This window comes from Trachemys scripta, chromosome 3 (genome assembly GCF_013100865.1).
Source record: "Trachemys scripta elegans isolate TJP31775 chromosome 3, CAS_Tse_1.0, whole genome shotgun sequence".
In the NCBI taxonomy this organism is placed as follows: Eukaryota; Metazoa; Chordata; order Testudines; family Emydidae; genus Trachemys; species Trachemys scripta.
The window spans coordinates 62490212-62511870 of NC_048300.1; the positions used below are offsets into that span (position 1 = coordinate 62490212).

General features: G+C 39.2%; 1 protein-coding gene across 1 annotated transcript in view; it reads right to left on the reverse strand.

The window, feature by feature from the left end:
• Window positions 1-1355: 1355 nt before the first annotated feature.
• The window catches only part of YIPF4 (Yip1 domain family member 4), a 29649-nt gene continuing 9345 nt past the window's right edge, over window positions 1356-21659 (reverse strand). The window contains exons 2-6 of the mRNA XM_034764921.1: window positions 18352-18526; window positions 13803-13974; window positions 10830-10907; window positions 9772-9885; window positions 1356-4250 (exon numbers count right to left, since the gene is read on the reverse strand). Of these exons, the coding sequence (XP_034620812.1) occupies window positions 4113-4250; window positions 9772-9885; window positions 10830-10907; window positions 13803-13974; window positions 18352-18526 (677 nt within the window). The 3' untranslated portion in view covers window positions 1356-4112. The remainder of the gene's footprint in view (window positions 4251-9771; window positions 9886-10829; window positions 10908-13802; window positions 13975-18351; window positions 18527-21659) is intronic.

The following is a 21659-nucleotide window of genomic DNA, read 5'->3' on the forward strand; positions in this document are numbered from 1 at the left end:
CTGTGTAGAGGTTTGGGCTCAGGCTGAAGCCTGAGCTCTGGGACCCTGCACCTATGCAGGGTCCAAGATTGAATGTCTACAGAGCAATTTTTCAGCCCTGGAACCCTGTGAGATGGAGTCAGCTGACCCAGACCACCCACAGGTTTTTTATCTCTGTGTAGCTGTACCCATAGTCAAGTCCATGGTCTAAAGCCCACTGCAGTCATACTCTCACTGGGTTCAGTCGCCTTTGCGTAAGGCCCTAAAAGCTTCAAGATGAAAGCAGTGCTTGTCCAACGCTGAATAAATAGCTATGCTCTTTAAATTCTAGTTACAACAAGCAGTTTTATAAACATTACTTTTTCATATCAAAAATAGCTTAAAATACTGAATTATTGAGATCTGATGGACTAAGCTTTGTAGTCAACTGTCTTTATGACAACAGGACCCTCCCTTACTTTTCCCAAACTGCAACAATTTCCAGCAGCAGGAGCTAGCAGTTTTAGCTTGCATAGATACACAATACAAACACGCACTTTTAGGTCATCTATAGTTGAAGATGGACATTCGATATTTAAAAATATACTGCTGTCGCTTTGTAAGAATGCACTTGAGACAAAAGCTACAGGGTTCCATTGATACAAAAGGATTTGTTTTATGGTAGAAGCCAATGAGATAGTTAGTATCTGCCCCTGTAGCTGAACCAACATCAGGGTTTATCTTTGAACAGAAACTGTGTACGCAAATGGAGGGAGCAGGCAGAGAAAGTATATGTAGTATGAAGACTGGATGCAGGACAGTGAAAAGAGAAGCCAGAAAAGTGTGCTTTAAGGGCCAAATGCTAGTAACTTTTAGGCAACCTCTCGTTATTTCAGTGGAGTATGAAAAATTCAGGTGTGTAATTTTAGAATAGAACTTAGAGAAAAGGTGGTGATTTCTTCCATGCAAAAGTCAAACTGTGTCATCTTCGCCTAGTAAAAGCAATTATATGGCAACACAGAGCAATTCCAACAACTGTACTGCCTTTTTCATCAAATGGTACCAGTTTTGCAAATGAGGGAAGAAAGGAAAATACTTCTTTGTACGTCTGTTCACGATGCACACAAGTTTGTCAGAACACAATTTTCACTGTGCACATGCAAGTCCCATACTGTTGCATCCATGCCATTGCAAATAAACTTATCTGGAAAGTAATTGCTTCAGTTTAGAAGTTGCACTAATGATAGGAAATCTGCATTACATTTTCAAGTACGAAACAGAAGTTTGTATACTTCATAATCCTAAAAATTTATTTACAATTTTAGAACATGAAATTGATTACATATATAGGAATGTGGATGTATGTGTTTTGATTCAGTGAATATAAATACGCTTTATACATTTGGTAAACAAATTTAATTCAAAATCTTTATAAAATACATCTTATGCTGTATTTACATATATACCTGGTCTAAAAATATGAGTTAACTGAATGCAAAGTTATAACAAACTATTGGAACCATTTGAGAACTGTTTAAGTATGTTTCTTTGAATAGCATATGCGAAAGATGAAACTAAATATATTGACTTTAAAAGGTGCAATTCTGCAGTTGTCTATAAAAGACTTACTATGTTATATGCATATATACACTGGGTATTACACACACACACACACACACACACACACACACACACCCCTCTAGTTTGCAGGAGGGAACTGTTAAAACAGCAAAAACTATAGTTTTAAGAGAATATTAGCATAAAAGAAACTAAGATTTTTAAAGAAATGTGATCACAGTCCCTTATGAAAAGGAAGCTGGGTGTGTAGAAAGAGTGATTTTAAACTGTCTCAGTCAGTACCCAAGTTCATATTGTCATCTCAGATCCATAAACATGTTATAAAGTTGTCTATAACACAACTTGGAAAGGACAGACAAGAAATGGTAAAAACTCATTAAATACCTACCAGTCTTTAAGTGGGTTAACCCCTAGTGTTTATGATGCAGTTAACTACATTCATTCACACTGACTTGATTTCTTTAAAGTTTAAAATGCTAATTGGATCTTCTCATGAAGCACTATAATACAATGATAAATTATAAAGATCGGAAGCACATTATTCTGACTTCTTCCAGAATCATATCTGATAGAGCTGCACTGCTAATGCATATATTATTTTAAAACAGTACAAATACTTTCAAAACACTTTGGGATATGAATTTCATTCACTATAGATTATTATGCAACAAGGTAATTGGTAAAATACACTAGTATAGGTTAAGGTTCACTAAGCTGTAGATATATAATCTATTTTTAGAAACCATATTATTTGTTTAGTACAAAATCTTGCAGTTCTTATTCAACAAAAACTTCCGCTGAAGTCAAAGATTGGTATCATGATCAACTTTAGTTTAAAAGTTTTTCTGGGTTTACAGTATTGTGAGACTTAGAATAGCTGGGATTTGCTATCACAACATTTGTCCAGCACCAACTTTAAGTAGTTTAATTTAAAACTACCAGGTACCCATGCAGAGAAGCAAGTAACAGAAACCAAAGTTTCTTTTGGAGGCTAAGAATTTAACTTTAAATTTTAATTAATGAGTATTATTATAAATTATATGAAATTAATAATTAAAGTTTCAAGTTATATGGATAATTTTATTAAAAATATTGCAGAATTAAGCTAAATCACAGCAGTTTGACTACTACAGAGAATAGGCAGTTCCTCATATCACCTTGTAATGGTTGATAAGTTTTTATTATTTGCAGTAAGGATCTCTGGTTGTACTATTACTATTTTTAAGAGACAAAAGTTTGCAAAAAAAAAAAAAATTGCAAGTCAGTCAAAACCTATTTCCAAATATTACCTACTAAAGATAGCAAACAACTTTACTTTCAATAAAGTAAATATCATGCTAAGTTACCTTCAATAATTTTTTTCTTTCCATAATTTCCATTAATATCATCAACATAAACTATTACATAAACAATTTATATAGTATATACAGGAAATATTTAATGTTATCACAATATTACCTAATTTGATAGTCAAAATTAGTGTGAAAATTTGTTGCTAAGTCCCTAATTCTGCCTTACTTACTCAATGGAGGCAGAATCAGGCTTTTAAGAATCTTAATATTTCATTTTACAAAAGGTGAACAGTATATTAGAAAAACACTCGTGATTGGTTAAATTACATACCATTAAAAGCAATACAGAACAAGCTGTTACAAAACAGATACAAGGTTAGGGAAGCATTCTGTTTATTTTGTCATTTTAAAACATTGCTCAAGGTCACAAATTTGATACATTATCTTCCTTCTCCCACACCTTACTCCAATGCTGCAGTTGAAAGTTGTTTTGTGTGACTTCAAATTCAGATCTTGTTAAATATGAAATAATTTGATTTCACAAATAAGCCATTTAATGAATGAATGTCACACAGTATATGTCTTGCTCCGTTGGGCAGAGATATAAATGTGAATTTTAATTCAAATGCTTGGGTCTTCAAGTGTTGAAAACCCAATGTACATCCTTAAACAAGGAGTATATCTGCTACACACAAGCAATAGATACAAAATACACATGTACACTTTTTTCCCCAAAGTAAATTAGAATTTATAAAATCGCAAAAGCCAAATCAAATAAATCTGGGGCTCTAACATAAAAATACTAATATCTTCATGTCTCAATTATAGAGCCTATTCTGTGAACCATCAGGATTGTTTCATAAATATATACAGAATTTGCTGTGCCAAAAAAGCCAGCTGTGTTTAACTGAAAAGAAAAATTGCACTTTGAGACCATTACCAATATTTTTTCATATTCCTGTTCAATGTAATATAGTAATTTGGTCCTGGTGCTTATGGCACAGGTATCAAGCTGTATTTTTGCTACACAATCTTATAAAACACAAAGTTCTTATATTATTTCATGAAAATCTAAAGAATCTTAAACCTAGAACTCTGATACAAATCCACATAGCTATAATTGCTTAATTAAATAATATACACAAATGTGTGTTTAGGTCTTAAAACTTTTCAACAACTGGATACAAAACAGTCACTCCTATTTTCTCCAGCCTCCTTAATCTTATGTTTTACCAGTCTGCATGTGAATAAAATATTGTTTCTGGCCACATCCAACACTTCAGGTCACACCCCAGTGTATAAGGACAAGAAGTAGATGTATAATAAAAAGATTGGATAAATCAGAAGGGGCTTCTTAGTCTTAAATTCTTCTCCGACTAGTAATGAAGCAGCACTGTATGCAGCCCAAAAGACTCCAAACAGCTTAAAAAGAAAAAAGGTATAGTGTTAGCTGACAGTACAAGAAAATCTGTCCAGATACCAATACAAAAATCAGTACTTTTTTTTTTTTTTATTAAGGTAATTAGGAAAGAAACCTTACATTTTTTACTGAGTGTTATATTGAGAACACATAGTATGTTATTTTCTTTGTGTTCAGAGAGAGATGCACCATGTTGGTCTCTAAGTATTTTCATTCATGGATATTTGAGAGATTTTACCTACATGTATTCGTACTAATAATCTCCAGCTCTTATGTACTGGTTTTCCTCAACAGATCTCAAAGCACTTTACAATGAAGGTCATCATGTGGCGTCAAGCATCTGCACGTGCACTCATTTGAATTTAAGAGTCTATAGCTACAATAAAGCAAACAGTAAGTGTACATATTCAGATAGTATAGATCTTTATACCAGGGGAGCACTATTTGACAACTCTTCATTCTGTTTTAGTCCTCTTCAACTTGAACTTTTTTCATGATTATTACCTGTAATTCTGCTTCTCTGAATGTCATCTTGCAAGATTCTTACCCTTGGGTCTTGTACCTCCAATGCAAATCATGGGAAAAACTAAAAAAATGTGGCCTCCTCAAGCACCTGTTGGCTGGTGACCTTAGTCACTTTACTGAGCATTCTCCTACCTCAAGGGCTCTGGAACATACTAACCAATTTATTTCAATAACAAGAAGAAGCAAGAGCTTCCCTTAGGCATAGACATAAAAAGAATATTTTTGTAAAAAATTATTTTGATATTAACATCCCAGAGGTAACAGCAATATATACATGATTGCCTACAGCAGGGTGGGTAAACTTTTCGGCCCGAGGGCCACATCTTGGAATAGAAATTTTATGGCGGGCCATGAATGCTCACAAAATTGGGGTTGGTGTGTGGGAGGGGGTAAGGGCTCTGGTTGGGGGTATGGGCTCTGGTGTGGAGCAGAGGAGTGGGGTGCGGGGAGGGTGCAGACTCCGGCCGGGGGTGCAGGGGATGAGGGACTGGGATGCAGGATGGTGCTCTGGGCTGGGATCAAGGGGGTGGGAGGGGAATCAGGGCTAGGGCAAGGGGTTGGGGCACAGGGAGAGGCTCAGGGGTGCACGTTCCAGGTGGTGCTTACCTCAAGCGGCTCCTGGAAGCAGCAGCCACGTCCCTCCTCCAGCTCCTACACAGAGCCGCATCCAGGTGGCTCTGCGCGCTGCTCCGTCTGCAGGCACTGCCCCTGCAGCTCCCATTGGCTGCAGTTCCCGCCAATGGGAGCTGTGGGGGCGGTACTTGGGTCAGGGGCAGTGTGCAGAGAGGAGCCCCTTGGCTGCCCCTATGCGTAGGAGCCAGAGCGGGACCATGCTGCTGCTTCCGGGAGCCACGTGGAGCGGCCTCCAACCCTGCTCCTCAGCTGCAGCACCAGAGCAGGGCAAGCCCCAGACCCCACTCCCCAGCGGGAGCTTGAGGACTGGATTAAAATGGCTGGCAGGCTGGATCTGGCCCGCGGGCCGTCGTTTACCCACCCGTGGCCTAGAGCATGAGACTGGGATTTTCAAAGGGGCTGAAGGAAGTTAATGGAAGTTCGGTGCCTATACTATGGCCTCTTTGAAAATCCCAGCCTGAATCAAGAAAACATCATATCCAGAATCCTCTCACTCTGAAGTGGAGCAGGGTAGAAGAGTGGGAGAGAATCCTGAAAGATTATGGGTTAAGTTTTCTAAAGGACTTAAGTGACCTTGTACGTAAGCAACTTTGGACATTTTATCCTATATCTGTGAATTCTTCCCTGCACATAAGTAGTTTTCCCTTCCCTAAAGATGTCATCTATGGCAGAAGTCTCACTCTTGGAGACTACAAAGCTCCACGGTGTACCAGTGGAAAAATGAGGCAATAACTACTACAAGAAACTCATATTGGTTATCTTAGAAATGGGATTTAAGAACTCCTAGGCAGTGGCGTAGCCAGGTGGAGGGAACAGGGGGAGCAATTAAAAAAAAAAAAAGCGCCACCCGCTGCGGCGCTTTTACTCACCCGGCAGCACTCCAGGTCTTCGGCGGCGGGCCCTTCACTCGCTCCAGGTGTCTTCGGCAGCACTGAAGGTCCTGCCGCCGAAATGCTGCCGAAGACCTGGAGCGAGTGAAGGTCCCATCGCCGAAGACCCAGAGTGCCTCCGGGTGATAAAATAAAAGCACCACAGCGGGTGGCACCTTTTTTTTTTTTTAAATCACTCCCCTGGGTGAGTAAAAAGGTGCCAAGAAATTGACATGGCGCCACTTATGCTCAGTGGGGGAGCGGCTGCTCCCCTGCTCCCCCCCTAGCTACGCTACTGCTCCTAGAACACATCTGGCCCAAACACTGTACAGGCTGTAAAATGTCTCCCCCCAAATAACAAAACTGTTCTAACACATTGCCCACTGGAAAAAACAAAAACCTCCAAGTACAGGCAAGTTTGGATTCCTCTGCTTTGGATGCACAATCGTATTTGTAAAGTCAAGGCAGGAATGCTTTAAAAAGACTGAACACAAGCAGCAGTGCTTAGTGAATATGCAGAGTGTCGCATAACTAGTTAGTGTGCATGTGCTTGTCACTGACACATCTTGAGGCAAGCAGTATTGGCTGCCTTGCCTCAGACCAAGTGAACCCTGATACAAACCTCTAGTCTCAAGCTAACTGGGTCATAGTGTAAAATATAATCAAACACCCATTGTTAGAACCTTGCATGGATACAAAAATTGTGTCTGCATCCAATCCGCAAAAATGATCTGCGGATATAAAGCAGATATCCGTAGATTTGCAGGGCTCTACCCACTGTCCTCAAGCAAGAAGGTTTAGCACACTGGTGTAAAATGAAATCTATGAATTGGAGGGACTGTCAAAGGACCTTAGCCTGTTGCAAGCAATATTCCCAAGGATCTGTTCACATAAGTAGTGGAATACGCACATAGCCTCAAAAAGTCCTTTGATTATATGCTCACGCATGTGACTCCTGAACTGGGGCTCTGTGTAGGCAGAGTCAGGAAGGAGAAGACGTTAGTGACTGGAATTCAGTAAGATATTCATAGCCTTTATCAAAGGCTGCGATAGTAAAGGCTTGAGCTACATCATTTGGAATTGTTAGGGAGCTCCTTTGCCGACTGAAATTGGAAAAGAACTCGCTGGAATGTTCCTGAGCACCCTCAGGTTGGAAGATTCTCACTAGTACAGACCCTCAAGCCAACCTATAGGTGCTTCACAGGGCTAAAATGTCTTCGATACAGGGCTTTGGCCCTGCATTTTTTGCACTGGAAACTCAAGTGAATTGTGCACATATCTGCTTAAAGTTACCATAAGACAATAAAATAATGACCATGTAACTAAAATTTAATTAACGTAACCCTATTTTTAGAATTATGTATTAATTAATGGACAGACAAGTAATTCAAAAATGATTAACCTTCTGAGTATACAAATTAGTGGTAATTACAGGTAGCAAAACCTCAACCACGGTGCAACTGCAAGGTAACTAAAGTGTAATTCAAGTTTGAGGAAATTAGAGTGGTTACTGGTAGCTAACAGTAAAGATAAACTAACAAAACTGAGCAATACAAAAGGAATACAGGACAAAGCTAGCAAGGTTACCTTTTGATTGACAACCCGCCACGTCCCTGAAATCTGGCAACAGTTGCAAGTAAAGATTCATGCAGTTGTACTCAGGTAGTATAGTCTTTAAAGAATCACACATAGCTCTGAGACCTCTCAGGGTATGTCTACAGTGCAATCAGACACCCATGGCTGGCCCGTGCCAGCTGACTTGGGCTAAGGGGGGCTGTTTAATTGCAGTGTAGACGTTTGGGCTTGGGCTGCTGACTGAGCTCTGGGACCATCCCACCTCACTGGGTCCTAGAGCCCAGGCTCCAGCTAAAGCTCAAACATCTACACTGCAATTAAACAGCCCTGTACCCTAAGCCCCACATGCCTGAGTCAACTGGCATGGGTCAGACACGCATTTTTAATTGCTGGGTAGGCAAACCCTCAGGAAACTTTTGCCATACTAGTACAGTTCATTAAAGTTCTCTACTGCCACAGGCCTGGTAGGTAAAGCTGGGCAAATAAAAGATTTTTTTGGTTCACTGGCAATTCAAAAACGAAAAATTGTTTTGGTGTGAATCAAAAAACAAAACAAAAAAACCCAACACTTTTTAGAACCTTTCAGCAAACTGAAAAGTTGAAAAAATGTTTTGTTTCAATTTTGAGTGTTTCGTTTAGTTTTTTTTTTTAATTGAAAAATCAAAATGTTTCATTTAGGACTCTCAAATGATTTTTTAAAATCACAATTAATCGCGAGATTAAAAAATAGTCGCAATTAATCACAGTTTTAATCACACAGTTAAACAATAATAGAATATCAATTTAAATTCAGCATGGAAACATGTTCTCTGGAATGGGTGGTCAAAGCACGAAGGGGCATACACATGTTTAGCGCATCTGGCACATAAATACCAAAACTGGCTACAACCGTGCCATGCAAACACCTGTTCTCACTTACAAGTGACATTGTAAATAAGAATCAGGCAGCATTATCTCCTGCAAATGTAAACAATGTTTATCTGAGTGATTGGCTGAACAAGAAGTAGGACTGACTGAGTGGACTTGTAGGTTCTAAAATTTTACATTATTTTGTTTTTGAATGCAGTTATGTAAAAAAAAATTTACATTTGTAAGTTGCACTACGGTACTTGTATGAGGTGAACTGAAAAATACTATTTGTTTTGTTTATCTCTTTACAGTGCAAATATTTGTAATAAAAATAATAATATAAAGTGAGCATGGTACACTTCTGTTGTAATTGAAATAAATATATTTGAAATGATAGAAAAACATCCAAAATATTTATAATAAATTTCAAATTGGTATTGTATTATTGTTTAACAATGTGATTAAAACTGCGATTCATTGTGCCTTTTTTTAACCTAGTTAATGTATTTTGCATTAATCGCTTCAGTTAACGGTGATTAATTGACAGCCCTAGTTTCATTTCAGAAGTATCAAAATGAAACATTTCTACTTTTCCTGAAAATTTTTGGACACAAATTTGGCAAAACCAACACCAATTTGCGAAACATTTCAGTGTTACCAAATCTGCATTTTGTTGCTAAAAAAAGTTTTGTTTGAAAAATTTTGCCCAGCTCTACTGGTAGTTGACTTTGGGCTGGTCAGTTTTGGCTCTCTCTGCCTCAGTTTTCCATTTGTGTTATGGGGATAACAATACTTACCTTCTTTGTAGAAGTGGTTTGAGATTACTACTTCTACTACCATCTCTCTGAACATGACTGACGTTACCATTCACATTGCAATAACTAAACATATCTTATATTGAATTATGGGGAAGACAGAGTGACTTCCTGACCTATGTTTCTGAACAAGAGGGTCACAAGAATTCAAGCAGTACTTTTAAAATTCTATTACAAGTTACTAAAATTATTACTTTGTTCAGGGCAACATAATATTTTGAAGCATAGTGACAAACAATAAACATTACTGAACTCACTTTTATTAGTGTAGATACAACTTCAAATGATCCAATCACCAAGAGGACAGGTGCTATTACAATGAGTGGAAGTAGAGAATATCCTATCACACCAAGAACTTGCCCATATGCAACCTGAAAATTATAAATCAATTCGTAAAGAATAAAAAAAAAAAAAATGTCTTCAATCTAGCTCATAAGTTTTGTCAACAGAGAAAACACTTACATTTTGTCATGATGGAATTAGTAGCTATTCCAGTAAGTGTAGTGTTGAGTACATGCATCTGTCTTGTGGCTCAGAATTAAAGTTGTTAACATGTGCAACTTTTTTTTTTTTTTTTTTTTTTTTTTGATGTTACTGTCATTAAATGTAAATTCACAGGGTAATATATTTATGCAAATTATAACAATTGGTTACTTCCAGTCTTTTTAATGCAAGGTTCTTTACTGGTAATGACAGAGTAATGCATTTCAAATAATTATTACAGCATTTAGAAATTAGTATAGTATGTATGAAATACACGGTCAGATTTCAAATTCATAATCAACTCGACAATTATCATTAATTCTGAATATCTGCAATTAACCACCACACAAAGTAACTCTTCCACTGGGATGCCTAAATTAATGATAGAAGTTCATGTTAGCAGTGAAAATTGTAGTAAGGATGCTCTAGAAGTCTAGTAGTATTTCTGATATATTTCTGGTTCTGGCCAGGTTGTAAGTAAATGCCAGCAGTTTAAATAAATGCACGTGAAATTGACCAAGGGTCTGGTTTTGTTTTTTAGATCCAGACTTACATGAACAAATTAGTTGGACTGGTTCTTATTTTTAATCAAAACCTGTTCACTAGCTAGCAGCTCTCTGACTAGATCTAACTCTAAGAATTTATCTTGAAACTCAATTTCAACAGAGACCAATGTGTTCCACACTGTGCTATAATTCATGTCTAAATATGGGAGGTCAAGATTTTTGAGAAAGTAGCTAGGTGATTTTAAAGTGCCGCAAGTTGAGCATCCAAAAAGCTAAGTCACTTCTGAATATTTTATATATCAATCACACTTTCACATGCTACTTACTTCTCCTCCAAGAACCCTGGCCAATAAAAAAATTGTCAGGGATCCAAATATCCATATAGTTATGATCCAAGAAACCACCTTAAAAGAGAGAGAACAATTAATTCTTATCAATCAATTATTTTTATTATAATTCAGAATTAATTTTGGTTTCATAAGAAAGTCAACTGCAGCAAACCTTGTATTATTCAGTATTACAATGGAATTTAGAAATAAAATTCAGATGTTTTATTATTTATACAATATCTTTTCTGACAAGTTTGCTTGTGTGTTTGGAATGCCCAAACAAGAAAATATGGTAAAACCAGTATTTTACCCGTAGTGTGGTTTTGTTATCAGAACAGGAAAGTGTCAGTAAAAATTTTGGAATTAAAAGAACTCTGGCTAAATTTTAGTGAATCCACTGATGAGAGGGTTCAACTGAGTCTCAGATTTTACAAGATGGTAACATGTTTGTTTTCATTCTACTCTGAAACACAAAAGGAAATCAATATCTCTTCACACCCAATGAAAAGCATGCCCAGACAACATTGAGCGGTTGGCTTAAACCAACAAAACAAAGAAAAATCAATGTTCAGCTTGTATCTCTTTTCTTCGTTGATGAAGATCGTCTCTAGGGATGGCAGAATACTGTGTGTCACCCTTAAAATACAAAATCAAAAGAATAGAGATCTATGTTATGACTCCTAACTCTTTCTACACCTTGACAGTACTTCTAGTTTAGGCAGTAGTCTTCCTCCCAGGTTTCCTCCTCTCCTCAGTTCTTAATATGAATATGAAACTGGCTTAAATTATCACGCAATTCAGGTCCCTAGCCTACACTTAAATTAAATCGCAGCCCAGCTGATCTGGAGTGCAGCTGCTAAGCAGAATAAGGGAAATATTGCTTTCCCTTTGAAAATAGCACTTCTACAGTGGGAACCCGCACTCCCAGGACAGCCTCTGAGCTTCAAAGTATGGTTGCATTTAAAATTCAATGGGCCCAGCCACACTGGACGCTGCTGGGAATGTGGGAGGGGGGCTCCGGGTTGAGGCAGGGAGCTGGAGTGCAGAAGGGTGTAAGGGCTCTGGGCGGCGCTTTCCTGGGGGGGCTCCCCAGAAATGGCAACATGTCTTTCTCTCTCTCTCTCAGCTCCTAGGCAGAGGCGTGGCCAGGCAGGTCTGTGCCCTGCCTCCACCTGCAGGCACCACCACCAAAGCTCCCATTGGCTAGGAACCGCAGCCAATGGGAGCTGTGGAGTGGGCGCTCAGGGTGGGGGCAGCACGTGGAGCCCTCCTGGCCGCACCTCTGCCTAGGAGCCAAGGGACATGTCGCCACTTCTGGGGAGCCACGCAGAGCCAGGTAGAGTGCCTGCCAGTCATGCCAAACCCCCCACCCCCGTGTAGGACCCTGGGCTGCCCCTGAGCACCCAAGTTTTAGTTAGGTATATAGTACAAGTCATGGGCTGTGAATTTTTGTTTGCTGCCCGTGACCGGTCCATGACTTTTACTAAAATACCCGTGACTAAAACACCACCTTACTTATTGCTATATTTAAAGATAAGGTTAAAGGTGTTTACTCATTATTATAAGTGGAGCTTGCATGGGGGCTCACTTAGGTGCTACCAAGAGAAGACCTAGGTTCATATCTAAGTTCTATCACTTTTTAAAGGTTGCAGTGATTAGAAGCACTACAAGGGATGTTATGCTTGGGCAATACTGGAAAAGCGGAAGAAAGGCCAAGCATCTCTATACTATAATTCTTGCTGGCCAATCAAAAGCTGCATTCCCTGAGTTCTGAAGGAACCATAGGAGAAGTCAAGTGACAAGAGACAGAGGTATTAAGAAGATAGAAGTTATTTAATTATGGGGGTGGGAGCAAGAGAAGGAAAAGGTAACTAAGGTGACAAAAAAGTACCAGACAGTTATGGCATTATTTGTAACCACAATAAATTCAAGATCTTTATACAAAGGTTCTCTGGCAATAAAACCAGTAAATAAGTTTAAAATTATCTGAAAAAAAGCTTACTAGTATGACTATAATGCAGAAGGTTCAACCAGCAAGTATCTAACTGCCAACTGAATAAGCCACTTTTGAATTAGAATTCTTAGTTAACAACTTATTACTAATATGTCCGGACACAGAGCTAATTTTTCCCCTCTCTAGAAGAGATATCCTTACTAAAGATTTTTGCAAGAGTATGTGGCTGGGTAACGTGGTTGGGCGGGGGGAATCTTCTAATGGTTTTCTGTCCCCAAACTTTTTTGTGAAGCATGTAGGAAAGCCAACTATCTTTTTCACTGTGCAATGCAAAAAGAGGACAGTGGTAGAGGGAACTGAAACATTACGAAGTTAATAGTACAATCAATGTAAATTGTATTTGAGAACTAAATTAAAGATGGGAGAAGATTTCAGAGGAGGGAATGTGTTCATACAGAAAAACATGGCGCAGACTTTCTACTCTATGATCGTGCCCCAACTACAGAAATTTAAGTGACATTCACTTTCATCACTGATTCCTATGGGTCCCTCAATTTCAGTCACAATTTACATTTTATTTAACATGGATGAACCAGCATTGTAAAGGTGCCGTCTTTTGCTTTAGCATTGTACTGAAATATACCTATTATGTAGGTTTTATGTTTTAGTCATTCCAGTTAGTATACAGCTGAGCATCTGACAGATTGCATATCATTACAAGCCTCCAGAAATCCCACCCTTCCTTCACTTCCATTTCAGAGACAAAACTTGACATTTTTATTCTAATTAGCCTTAGAGATGTAGTTCAAGGAACATTTAGTATAGTATTACAAGTTTTTTAATATGCAGAAAGACACCCATGAAAGAAATATATTTGGAACTAGATGCTCCATTCTTCTCACTATACTCATGGCAAGGGGAGAAGAGGCTTTCTACTGGTCTATAAATATGATAAACTGTTTAGCATTCAAGTCGCAATATTTAAAGTTCTCTTTAGATAAAAGGTTTATACCTACCTTGAACTGTCCATATAATGAAACCATTGAGAAGAAGAGGACAACTGCCAGAGGGCCCCAAAAATCAGGGTTATCTCTCACTACCTGTCTATTAAACCCAAGTGATGGCATAGGCATCAACACGCATCGAATTTTGTAGTAAATATCCTTCAGATCAATGTCCAGTTCCTCCCTACAATTGTAAAACAAAAGATTTACTACATATTTTGGTACTGGAACAGTTTGTGTAAAGAGAATCATTCATCTCATAATTAATCTGTGAGAGCAGGTTAATTAAGCAGTGAGTCTGTAGTTTGTTCATTATGAACATGCTTTCAGATGCAGTGACACACAAGACGTGGAATACTTCCAAGATATACCGGCAGCATAAAATGAAATCTCAACATCCTAGTGAGATAAAAATTATTTTTACTGTTTAAATATTTCTTCAAGAAACCCTTGTTAAATTTCTAACAACTTTATTCAACATTAATGCAATTTTATCATTAACTATATTGAAATAAATACTGTGGTTGGGAACACAAAAGAAGGGTAAAATACCCTGCAGTCTGAATTAAAGCAAAGCTTCTGTCCTCCAACATCTAGGCACATGTATGCCATATTCATCTGTCAAGGTTTTTTTTATTGTCATGCTATTTTAAAGATTATATACATTGAAATATGCAACCACATAGACACATTACATTTATTTATAATGCAACTAAAAATAATACATGCTCCCAACAGGGAACAAAAGCATAGGATTCATTAATCCTCAAAGTGTTTAAAAAAAGCATACCAACAAGCTGAAGTAGATGGTCTTTTAATTAAAGGAAAGGTAGTTGCTTAAACTGGGTAGTTTCCCCCAGGCCAGTTTATGCCAATAGTTCAACTGGCTGGTTTCCAGCATGAGTAAACAGCAATAACTAAGGGCTGATCAAACCAGTAAAATGTTCTAGCAGCAGATCTTGCTACTCTCCAACCTCCCTCCCCCACTTCCAGGCCACAAATTAGCCTTAAAACAGACAGGATGGCCAGTGGAGAGTTACCATCTGCAAAACTCTCCATTGGTATAGATCTGGCAGAGTTTAGCTTTGCTGCTCCCCTCAACCATGGCATAAGGGAAAGGAGGGGGCATTCAAGGGGCAGAGCACAGATATGACAGGGAGAGGTGAGGCAAAGCAGAACTCTGCTATATCTGATCCTCTATTGGTGTAAGGTTGCCGATGGACTCTAATGCAAGTTAGGGCTGCCCCTGCGCAGTTGGAACTAGGCAGCTCTGAAGTGGGGAGCTTCAAGAGATCTCCTGCAGCTGCCCATCTGAGCATAGGTCTGAAAGTACAGAATCAGGACCACTATATTAGAAGGCACAGATCTGGATTCAATTCCCAGCTCTACCACTGGTTTGCTGGGTGATCTTGGGCATATCCCTCTCCATGCTGTGCCTCAACTTCCACCGCTATAAAATGAAGGTAATGATACTGGCCTCCTTTGTAAAGGACTTTGAGTTCTACAGATGAAAATCATTACAGAACTGCTAAATATGATTAGAATAAGTTATTGCTTGATTTTTGTCCCATGATGCTCATTTACAATGTACTCTGGAAATAAGAGGGTCTTTGTTTTATAGCCTTCTCTCAGAAAAGCTGGACCATGAGTTAAGTCCAGTGAAAACAGGCAGTTACACTGTCTCCCCAGACAGGGAATATTCTTTATTGAGTCTAGTGAAATTATTTTTGTATATGCAAGTCTTAGGGCAGTTTATCTCCTTCGGTTATAGCAAGGTATTTTTACTGAACTTTGCCACAACATTTTTAGTACCTTCCACTGTCTAAAGGACAGGAGCATGCATGTCTCTCCATCCATCCTAAAGTCAGCAACTATTTGTTTTACATTTCATTCTGAAAGTCATGTGATATGATCATTTAAATTCTGGAGTTAAATTCATAGCCCCACCACTCAATAGGTTCCATCGTGTATATGGGCTTGTCTATACTTACGCGCTGGTTCGGCGGCAGGCAATCGAACTTCTGGGTTCGATTTATCGCGTCTTGTCTGGACGCGATAAATCGAACTCAGAAGTGCTCCCCGTCGACTCCGGTAATCCTGCTCGCCGCGAGGAGTACGCGGAGTCGACGGGGGAGCCTGCCTGCCGGGTCTGGACCGCGGTAAGTTCGAACTAAGGTACGTCGACTTCAGCTACGTTATTCACGTAGCTGAAGTTGCGTACCTTAGTTCGATTTGGGGGTTTAGTGTAGACCAAGCCTATGCATCTGTCTGTTGCCTGATGTTGACTTTTCTCTCATTCAAGAGGGTGGTGGCTGTCATTGGAAGTGGGCCATGAATAAGGCCATCCCTCAATAAAGACGGGTTTATCCTATGAAGTCTGACCTTGACTCAATTGAACAGAGTCAGTGCTGGCTCTCTGGCAGCCTGCCATGTTTTAAATCCATAGAAGCATTAAGGTTAGGAGCTTTGTCCTCCAATTGTGAGGTGTAATAAACATTAAGAATGCACAGATCACCTTTTGGTGCACAGAGTTGGCTTTTATAGTGTACAGTCTTATGTGACAGAGAGCACCTATGCTTTGTCACCCCCAATGTAGCAGTCTAGCTCTCTAGGAAAAGAGATGAAATGTGGTCTTAGTTTTTTGAAACAAAAGGTTAGCGTGCAACTTTTATCATATGAAAAGATATTTGGGTTTCACTACTCTAGGAGATGCAGATGGAGTTTTAATGTCTCCAGAAATATCTGTTGTCTCCCAGCTCTTTCTGTTTGAGGATCTCCAAGTGCTTTACAAAAAATGGCAAGTATTATCCTTGTTTTGCAGAGAGGAAACTGCGGGACAGATATTAAGTGTCTTGCCAAGGCCACACAGCAAATCAGTGGCAGAACTAGGAACAGAACCAAAATCACCTGCTTCAAAGTGCACTAGCCATTAGATCACAAAACCCAACCAGACCTCTTTACACAGGGGGAAGCATGGGTTTATCAGCATCATGGTAATTTTTGGTTTTAAACAGATTGTGTGCCTTTGACATAACATGAAAGGATGTGGGAAAAGAACTGTACTTCATTTATAATACTTTTAAAACTGAGTTTCGGTGAAACAGCCTTGATCTGAAAAATCCTAGTATACAAGACTACAGTGCAGGAATTTTTTTTCTCTAGCATTTAAAAGCCCTGATGAAGTCAGTTTATATCAGAGGAGTTAAACCCGAATTAAATCCAAATCTCTGTCCACTTACTTCAAGACTATGGTGATGACCACCACTATTTCCAATACCTTAATTTCAGATAGTAACAAAATATCAAGTGAACACTAGCAGTAAGTCAGGGTTGTTGATTGTTTAACAATGCTAAACAAACTCAGCTTAATAGCAGCACAACAGAGGAGGACAGAAAGGTCACAATCTAAGGGCTTGTCTACACTACAAAATTAGGTCGGCTTAATTTAGGTCATCCTACAGTCACTGCAGTAACTCAATTGGCTGTTGGTGTCCACACTACCCTCCTCCTGCCAGTGGAGCATGTCCTCACCAGGAGCACTTGCATTGACTGAAGTGGGGCATTGTGGGGCACTGACAGCTGAGTGTGGGGCACTGATAGCCACATGGGGCTCACAGCTGGAGCCCCCCCATCTGCCCCAGAGTGAAAGCCCCAGCTGTGAGACTCATGCAGGCTCAATTTCACAGCACAGAGCCTACCAGCAGTGAAATTGACATTCTTGGCAATTTCACACTGCTATTGTCTCTGCTCAGAGCAGCCACGTTCTGACAGCTCTGGGAGCCCCGGCTCTCGGTGCCTGGTAGCTGGGCTCAGAGTGGCTGCCAGGAGCCTAGAGGGCAGCCGGGTTCTAGCTGAAGCCCCACACCTGTCCAAGGATGACAGCTCTGTAAGCCTGGCTCAGGGTTCACAGCAGGGAACCTAACAGCCTTTCTTGTCAATTTCACAGCTCCAGCAGAATTGACAAGAATTGTAGCCAACAGGGGAGGTAGGTAATGCAGCCTCTACAGCAACAGTGTTGCCTAACTACACCAACAAGAGCCCTATGCCTCTCCTGGAGGTGGAGTTATAATGTCAGTGTAGTAGGGCACTTACATCAGTGAGAGCAAGGCTGCAGTGTAGGCACTGACATAGGTCAACATAAGGCAGCTTACGTTGACCTAACGCTGTAGTATAGACCAAGCCTAAAATTTGATTTTTTGTTAATCATTAAAAGAACAAAAGTTTAAAAGAAGCAGTGAGAAAACAACCTTTTGTTGTACTCTATATGAGCCATGGCCAATTATACTCAAATTTTACCTCATCCTTTCCACCCTCCCCTAAAGCAAGACAAGCAACAAGTTTTAGCTTCTTCTTCCCCACAACACAAAAATAAAACCTGAATAAAGATAATGATGTACAATGTTACAAATACAATGACAGACTTAAAGTTAAGCCATTTATCACTGTGGAATCCTAGTCACAGCAAAAAGACTAACTGCTCACCAATGTTCAGGAAAACAAACAAACAAAAAGTTATTAACCAGAAAATGAAGATAGATATCAAAGAGCAATTCTGACATACAGAAGTGGCTTGTTATCTTCTGGGTCATCATCTTCTACTTCCAGAAGCCAGCCATATCCTCTCTGTCTCAAGAATGTTGTTGCAGTAGATTCTTTGATGAATTCTCCTCCTCCTCCTCCTCCTCCTCCTCCAAGATTTAACTTAACATCTGGAGATGCGATAGAGCCACTAAGATCTTGGAACAAAAAGGAGAGAAAGACTATGTTTATACCTTCACAAAAGCCAGTTTGAACTGCTTCGCCTATTTTTTCCTGTATTCCAGTAGCTCTACCCTACACAGGTTAATACTGAGAAATATTCAAAGTTATAGAATAAAATTGTACACTATAAGATGCATAATTTGAAAGTGATATATAAAATATTTTAGGCAGAAAATGTTGACAAAACTGTATCAATTATTGCTCTAGGGCCAAAACTGTCCAACTTCGGTGTCTAAAGTTACCCCATTCATTTAGATGTCTAACTGTAGACATTATGGTTTGACAGTTTTGGACTTACTTTGTGTTATATTATTGATAGTTAAATGACATTACTATCGTATGCCACAATAGTAGCAATTTGCTTAGTACTTCAAGTGCACTAAATGCAACCTATCTGCATTCCAGCACCTTTCTATTCCACCCCATTTTTCCCTTGTATGTCTGACTGGTTACAACAGGAAAACCTTTCATAGATGCATTTCAATTTGTAACCTGGATTTTACACAGACATTTTAAAAAAGAAAACTACCAGAACTCCATAGGCCCTGCTTTTATTTATTCAGAGCTATCATCAGAAGAGATTCTCAGACTTCTCTAACACAGAATGATCTAGCCCTGGCACAACACTAAAAGAAACAAAAAAGGAGCAAAGCAAGGAAGCTTTCTGTCTGTTTATGTATACATGCCACAAAAGGCAAACTAAAATGTATTGGCATGTTTCACTTACTTTGCAATGAGGTACAGACAAACTAGAATGACAGAGGAGCAGAGTAATAACTGAAAGCAGAACAAAGGCAAGGAAGAAGTAGGAAATTATGGGAAAGAAAGGTCACAAAAGAAGGGATGCCATTCTAGGCTCCATTTTGTGTTAAAAAGTTTGATACTTCTCCACACGGTATTCTCTATCTTCCAAGAACACAGTCTCAATCACTATTTGTTACTAGAAAAAGCATAACTTTTGTAGAAAGCTTGTGCTGAGTACACTGGTGTAGAACCTTGCAAGCGAGAACTGTGATCTCATTTTGCTGACTTCAACTCCTTTGTTTCACAGGTTTTCTTTAAAGAAACTCCATTTCCTTCCTCCCACCTTCCTGCCTTATCCATACCATCCCTTCCTCATGAAATTCTCTCTATATACACACTTGTTCACCAAGAAACCAATCTCTCAGCAGTCAAATCTATCTGAAAGGCACTTCTGCAATGCCCAGGAGTAGAATCTAAACCAAATCAAGTTGTTTAAAACAAAAAACAAAAACAATTTAAAGTATTTCTATTCCCAGGTGTCTTTCCTCTCCTTTGGCAGATTGTGACATCTTTCGTACAGAAACTCTTCTTTTTGAGAGCTTTACAGCAGTAAGCATAGTTAGCACAGAGTACAGATAGATCACAGTGGCATTTCTGCAAATATTTACAATATGGAACCTGGAGGCACCTCCAGTCTTTAAGAATCTTGCCCTGCCAATGCTAGGGGAAAAGTCATTTTTCTCTGTTTGTGTGGGCCTTTCACACAGCAAAAGAAAGGGGGCGGGGAACAGGGAACGTAAGAATAGTGTCTATGAACCATATAATTGACAGCAATCCTGGGTATAGACATAGTATCTAGGGATTTTAAATTTGACAATGTCTATGTTGTTATATTTTTATGTGAATGATATAGGATAAGAGACTATGCAAATACAACTAAGTTTTTAAAAAGTCAAGATGCAACTTATAATGATGGTATAACGACTTAGTCTATACTGTTTGTATGCATAAAGTTTTCACTTAACACCCAATGTTAAGACCAATTTAGAATTCTGCCTTAAACTCAGTTAGCTAAACGATTCACTCTTGGAACTTAAGTTTTCCCTGTGTCTGCTGTTCAGCCATTTTTAAATTACAAAAGGAAATATTTACTGGTTTGTAATTTTGTTTCTGACAACATCACTGTGAGCCAGGAAGCCTCCCTAATGCCAGCTGGTAGAGGACATACCATACCACAACCCTCTCACATCATACCTGACACACTTATTGCCCCAACCCACTGTTGTTATAATCTGTATCTAAAAGGTGACATGTTAGGTACCTTATGCAAACTGATGACATGCTGGTCATTAATATTATGTGATGTATGTGTGTTTGGAAATATGTTGTTAGAAGGTGTTTTGCAACTATAAGCCCAGCCCGTCTTAGACAAAGGAATGTTGTTTCACCTCTCTTCCTATGTTTCCAATGTAAACTGAGCCAGGTAATATGTCAGAAGACAAAGAAAAGTACCCCTACTTAGACAGCACACAGTCTTCAAGCAAAACAAGTCGGGGAGGAGGGGAGGCCACTTAATGATCACAATAGAAATGAAGCCTGCTCCGCCACAAAGCCTTCCTGGCTCTGGCATCAAAGACAACAGACTTTGGAAAATACAAGCAGAAACAGAATGCCATTTTGGCATCCGTCACTAGGGCAAAAGGGCCCAGAGCTCCTGAAATCTGAGAAAGGTGGATCCTTCAATCAAAGAGGCTGAAGTCTTTGGGAACTGACTATAGATGAAAAACCTATTTAGACAGAAATAACTTGCTGAAGTTAATTTTAGTCACTAGAAAGTATGTTTTGTTTGTTTCATTTCTAACCTTTCCTATCTCTTTCACTTACTTGAAATCACATAACCCTATGTTCTTTGTTAATAAACTTATTCTTGTTTTATTACAAAACCATCTCCATGTTGTGTATTAACAGGCTAGTGTGTGTTGTCTCTTTGGAGGCAGCAAACTTAACACCTTCTCCGAGGGTCCAGTCAGAGGTCTAGATGCAGCAAAAGACATCTCAAGAAAACCTGGGAACTGTGGTTCACTGACTGTCACCTGCAAGGCAAGGTATGGACTGGCAGAGTCTTGAAGGTTGCCAGCAAGGCAGACAAGCTGGTGTGCTCACAGGAAACTGACACACAGTTTTGAGGGTGACCTGACCAAGACATCTCACTAACCTGTGCAGAACTTTTTTTTCCTCAGCTTTCAGCAATTTAGAACTAGTCTGACAGAACTCCCCTAGCTCTTGACAGCAATAGCTTGAGCAGTAGAGGGATGTACGTGCAAGCAAGGCCCCCTATTCAGTATCATTTCTGAAGGAGAAATG